Raw genomic sequence first — 6,000 nt, forward strand, 5'->3', positions numbered from 1 at the left:
GTGCAGTGGGGTTGCCTCCAAATGAGCACGTTTGGGGGGGCCCTGGAGTCCCTGACCACCCAGAGCCCACCGGGGCAGCTGCTGGGATGGAAAAGCTCTCTCCTTGCTCTGGAAGCGTCTCGGCCCAGTGCACGGCGGTCGCAGCAGCGCTCAGTCCCCTGAGCCCCCATCTTGGAGGTGTCTGTGTGGTTTGATCCTGTGGGAGAAATGCTGGCAGGGCAGCACACACAGCCCTCACCCTTCTCCTCAGTGCCTGGGCTGGGTGTGGAGGCGATGCTCTCCTGGAGTGAGTATTGCTGCTCCTGGCAGCCCGATCCAGCAGCGCAAACTCCTGCTGATGGAATCCTTGAGCTCGTGCTGGGTTCACAGCAGTGCTGCTGTGCAGTGGCTGGTGGGAGGGCACACACCAGGCAGTCAGCCCAGTGCCATATCAGCATAGGAGTGCAATGGGAATGTCTGTGCCCCTCCAAGAACAAGGCAGCCAGTGATGCTGAACGACCACAAACTCCAGCCTAAACTTGGGAGAGCATGCTGCTGCCCCATGCGTGTGCATGTGTCGCTTGGCTGTCACTGCAGCAAGAGCTTGGCAGGACACGGAGAGGGCTGAAATGAGGGTGTCAGCCCAGTGTGGTGTCACAGTGGGTAATAGTGAAACACACAGGTCAGGAGGGTTAAAACCTGGTGGGCTAAGCCAGCCAGGGTGAGTGGAGGCTGGGGTGTCACAACACCCCACACTGCACCGGCAGCTGGAGCAAAGGAGAGTCCCAGAGGTAACCAGCCCCAGAACCCACCACCTTAGGGCAAGCTCAACCCCAGCCATCCTGGGCCACTGCACGGGGACATGGGGCAATGCTTGGAAGCAGCACAGCAAGGTGAGGGGCAGGGAGGCAGGGCAGAGCCACTGCTCTGTTTGCATGATAACCCCAGGCTCACCCCTTTCACACACACCGCACAACACCCCTAAATCAATTGCATCTTATTATTACAATATCAATATACAATATTCCTACAATAACACCATTGATTTTCTACTCAGAGGCTGCACCTAAGTCTGTTTTAAAGAGGAGGGAGTTAATAGTGCCCTCATTAAAAATCTATAGATTACCCCCCACCCCAAAAAAAAGAAAAAGCAGTTTATATTCATTAGGGCTATTGAATATAAAGTAATATGTTTGTGTAGGACATTGGAGTAATGTGATAATCCGTCCGCATATCAGGGAGAAATCCACTTAGCAACCCTGTCAGCTTGACAAGAAAAATGTGCCCATAAAGTCGGGAATACATTGAGGGAGTGAGTGGGAGGAGAGCGGGGGCGCGTGTGCATGTGTGCGCCTGTGCAGAGCCATGCTGCCCATCAGCGTGGGACCACCTCCACCCCATCACCCTGCTCAGCCCTGGGACACAGGTGGGCACCCCTCAGGCCCCTGGAGGTGTCAGGGGCTGGGACACCCCAAGTGTGCCAGGATGGGGATCAAGCTGGGGGCTCCACAACCTGCCAGCCTCCCCGGCCCCAGGCGGGGTCACCAGATGGGACAGGTTGGTGGGTGCCAGCCTGGGCTGGGGCAGCACCGCCACAGCCATGTGCCCCCCAGGGAGAACTGAACTGGGTGGGGGCTACAGGGTGGGCAGGGCTGCCTGTGCCCTCCTGCCAGCCTCGGACTCTGCTTGTCCCCTGCCCCGTGGTCACCTTTGCGATGGATTAAGCACTGAAAAGCAGCAGAGCAATCCCGGTCGCGCTCTCTTAGGCTGTCAATTGCCATTTTTGTAATAGAAATTCCTTTCACAAGGTAACGACGGCCAGATTTAGAGGATTTCATATTGTTAATAATTCCCCAAACAGCCATCTGACTGTGTTGTTTTAAAAGCCGCTTAGTTTTTTGCTTTGGAGTTTATGAAAATCTCCCACTCTAATATCCCGAGAGCCAGCCTATAATTGTGTTATTAAATCAATCGGAGCGGATTACATTGTAAAATCAATAGATGGCTGTAATTGCATATTAGAAAGTTGTTCTGCTGTTGTTGATTTTTTTTACATGGATAATTATAATAAGCGTGTTTACCTTAGCGCTGATTTGGAATGAGTCTCACTAAATGATGTATGACGAACTTGGCATGCTCGCTGCCAGGGGCCGTGGCATCACTTGGGACAGCAAGGACAGCACTGGTGGCATGGGCATGTGGGTGGCATTGACCCAACAGGGTCCCACCAGTTTTGCAGGGGGGCAGCTCTGAGTTCAGGGTGTCTCCCAGCACGGGCACCTGGCAACAGAGCACACTGGGGTTTTGGGGAGGCAAATGATGGGGTGCAGGAAGCAGACAGGGGTCACAAGACAGTGTCCCCAGTGACCAGCTTGGGAGTCCCAGGAAGTGCCATGGGGTCTCACTGCCTGTCTGGCAGCTGCTCAGATCTCTCTGCAGTTCCCCCTCACCAGTATGGAGTGACAGTCAAGTCCCAGTGCCACTCCAGCTCAGGGCAATGCTGCAGGCTGTTAGGTTGGCAGTGGGAGACCTGGGGCTGTGCTTTCACATCCAAATTACTCACTTGCCACCCACCTGCCACAGCTCCAGGATTTGCTTTGCTGTTACTTTTTGGAGGTACCAGGCCAGGGCTGGCTGGGTGGGGGTACTTTGGCCACAGACAGTTGCACTCCTCTTGCCTCCATTTCAAGCCACTGTTACCCTGTTAGATCCCACTGGCAGCTGGCTCCGAGGGCTGAGGGTTTTCCAAGGGGCTCAGTTGTCTGGGGTATGAGATGAAGCAGGTGATCCTAAGGTCCATGGGGGGATTGCTTAAGTGGGAACAAGCGGCAGCAGCGGGAGCTGGCATTGTGGCTTGGCTGGGCAGGACACCTGTCACCTCCAGGGGCCTTATGCAGCCATCAGTGTCACCTTGGGCAGCAGAGGGGACAAAGACACAGAGACTTGGGCTCACCTGTGTCCCCAATGCCAGCCAGTGGCCTGGGGACCCCCCTCCTTTTTTGGCTGCCCTCATGCCCAGCTGTCTGGCACACGAGTGACAGGAAGGGGTGCCACAAGAGGGTGTTGGGGGACACTCCAGAGGCTCATGGCACTGATGGGGATGTTACCTCTTTCACTGCCAACCATCAGCTGGGAGGGTCCCTGGCAGCTCATGGCAGTCCCTTGGGGAGCTGTGCATGGGGAAAATCCTGAAATTCCAGCACACACTGGGGAACAGGCAATGGCTTTGCAGCGGGTCCCTGGGCACAGCGGGGCTGGGCAGCGCTGCTGGTCTGGCAGGGAGCATCCAGGAGGCCGGGCAGCCCCATCCCTGAGGCAGATGCCTGGCAGCAGGACAGCGCTGCCCGGCTGCGGGGGGCCCTCGATCCGGCACGCGGCACTGTCAGCAGGCAGCCTGCTGTCTCCTAGACAGTGAAATATGGCCACAATTAGCCCGGATACAGTTCAATTATGATAAACAGCGTTTGCACCCTTTAAGCTGTGATTAAAAGGCCTCCTCCCGTTGATAGAGAGACCTAATTTCACATTATTATCGCTGTAGCTTGATTATAAAGCACTCCCTGGATTTACAGTTGGGAGATGGATGTGGAGGCTTCTTTATCATTTACACATCAGTAATGATGCAGCCTTCCCTCCACCACAACATCCATCCAGCAGCGGTGGGGAGAGGGGGGCCTTGCCTGCACCCCCCTCCCGGGGCACCCTCTCCCCGTGTCAGCCAGGCCCCGCTGCCACACGCAAGTGGGCAAAGTCACCCTTACGGTAACAGCTTGATAAATGGGCGGGCGGTAATGAAATGGAGACATCAAGGCGTGGGGCGAGGAAGAAAGAGTGGTAATCGGAACGAGTGGAGCTGTCCCGAAACGGAGGGGAGCGGGAAGAAGGATCGCCTCTGCGCCGTGTGCTGTCAAGGGAGAAATTACACATTTACTCTTGCTTTTTCTTAAGGAGACGGCCCTCATAGATCAAAACATGGATTTACAAGCCAATTTTCAACATGAAATATAGACACTAGGAATCAATTTAAGCCCAGCTTCTATTTTAGCAAACGGTGCCTGAGTTTAGTCCCAGGTAAATAACACCAGAGCCTTCCCCTTTCCCGTCTTGCTGCTCTGCCACGGCCCAGCACCAGGAGTGGCTGTGGCTTGCCATCCCAGCCACCTGCCGCTTGCCAAACTCTGGTCGGTGAGCATAGGGAGGCACCACAGGCTGCCTCTGGTGGGGACATAGATGACCCCTGACCTTTGGGGCATGGATCCATCTCAGCTCAGCACTGGGTCATACTGCGATGCAGGTGGCCAGTGCTGGCACTAGGAACTCTGCAGTCACACCACATCACTGCAAGGTCCTTGGGACAGAGTACCTGGCCTGGTGAGGACACAGGCCCAGCATGACATTCGGAAGTTGCTCCAGCACCTCTTGTTTGGATCATGCCTCTAACCCAGCATCTCTGTGCTTTCTCCTTAGATGACTGCAAGAACATTGCCAACATCATGAAGACACTGGCCCATAGAGGCTTCATCTTCAAGCAGACCTCCAAACCTTTTTGATCCCCGAGGCAAGCCAGGCAAGGGCTGCATGCGCCCGGTGCCGGCGAGGCGGGGAGGACGGGCTCCAGCATTAAAAAAAATCCCGGCAACCGAGGCCAGAGGAACCGACACAAAAAAAATCTCAATTTCAGCTGTTAACTCCAGTAGAGGTTGTATATATGGGAAGGCAAATCTGTGTAGACCTGATGTGACTCCCTCTCTGGGCTGCTCCGGACATTATGCCATGCTAGCGGACAGCCGCGTAGGGCGCTTGCACCACATTTTAGACTTGTAGTTCGTTTTTTTCTTTGGCTCCTGATTTCCGCCCCTCCCTCCATATCCCACCCTGTCCTCCCTCTCCCACCCTGTAGCCAGAGCATCCCCCATCTCCACCCTGGCATGGGCCATACCCACCTTCCCTTCTTCTTTCTCTTCTCTGGTTTTATGTTTTCAGGCCTCGACGGCTGCTGCAGCGATGCCGGTGTGTGCCTGCACTCGGGCAGCACTCACGGAGGCTCAGTGTCGAGACGGCCCCTCGCCCTCCCCGCCAGCTCCCCCCGCCTCTCCCCTGAGCGCCTTTCCCCTTTTTGAGTCAACACTAACCCCTCTCTGACTCCTGTATGTGACAAACGCGATCCGTCTCTTTATGTTCAAGGTGAAGTGCCTGTATTCTCCGCTGCAGAGCCCCTGGCAGCCCCACCGTGGGCTGCAGGGTCCCGGAGGGCTCCCTTCAGTGAGGCAGGGGCCCAGCGGACAGGCGGGCGGTAGGAGGGAGGTGACAGTGTCCGCATGGAGCCCCGTCCCGTCCCCGTTCCGTCTGCTCGTGCCTCTTGCGGGGCTGGGTGGGATGCCCAGCCCTGCCTCGTCCCTGTCGATCAATTCCAGCTCCATGGGGGACAGGCCCGCCACAGCACCGTGTCCGTGTCCGGTGGTGGACGTGCCAGCGCGCGCTGGCCCCGGCCCACAGGTACCTGAGCAGGGGAGCTGCAAATTGCCCCAGGCCCCGAGTGTGCTCCCCACCAACCTCCCTCGGTTCCGAGCTGAGGCTCAGCCCGCACGTGCTGTGCCCTCACAGGTTCCCGCAGACGCTCAGCAGCAGCTGGCTTGTTGCCTGAGAGAGTTGCCGAGCACATCCCCTCCGGCTGGGTGGGCTCCCGGCTGGCCAGGGCGCTTGGGGGGAGCCGTGGGGCGGGCTGAGGGCGCACGTCCTCTCAGTGTCACCCAGCCCCGGGGCCCTGCTGAATGGAGCCCTCGTCCGGGCACTGACCTGCAGGGAGGCTGCAGCCCCAGGCCCGTGCATGCATGGCCTGGAGCGAAGCCGGTGATGGCAGCCAGAAGGGCAATACAGGCACTGAACTTGGCGGTACATGACTGCATGGTGTGTGGTGTTCCAGTTAAACCAACCGATAATGCAACCCCAGCATTTTCATTGTCTAGTTATTCCAATCCTTGCTGTAAATGTGCCACATGAATAAAGTTTGGGGGTAAAGGA

The 6,000-nt window shown here is 56.9% G+C and overlaps 1 protein-coding gene across 4 annotated transcripts in view; it reads left to right on the forward strand.

The window, feature by feature from the left end:
- Positions 1 to 6,000, forward strand: part of ERI3 (ERI1 exoribonuclease family member 3) — a 129,458-nt gene extending 123,458 nt beyond the window's left edge. For 3 of the 4 annotated variants that reach the window (XM_021528352.3, XM_021528361.3, XM_021528341.3), the window contains exon 8: positions 4,447 to 6,000. In XM_021528352.3, the coding sequence (XP_021384027.1) occupies positions 4,447 to 4,529 (83 nt within the window). In that variant the 3' untranslated portion in view covers positions 4,530 to 6,000. The remainder of the gene's footprint in view (positions 1 to 4,446) is intronic. The other variant, XR_013340444.1, reaches the window with a different exon arrangement.

This window comes from Lonchura striata, chromosome 9 (assembly GCF_046129695.1).
Source record: "Lonchura striata isolate bLonStr1 chromosome 9, bLonStr1.mat, whole genome shotgun sequence".
NCBI lineage: Eukaryota > Metazoa > Chordata > Aves > Passeriformes > Estrildidae > Lonchura > Lonchura striata.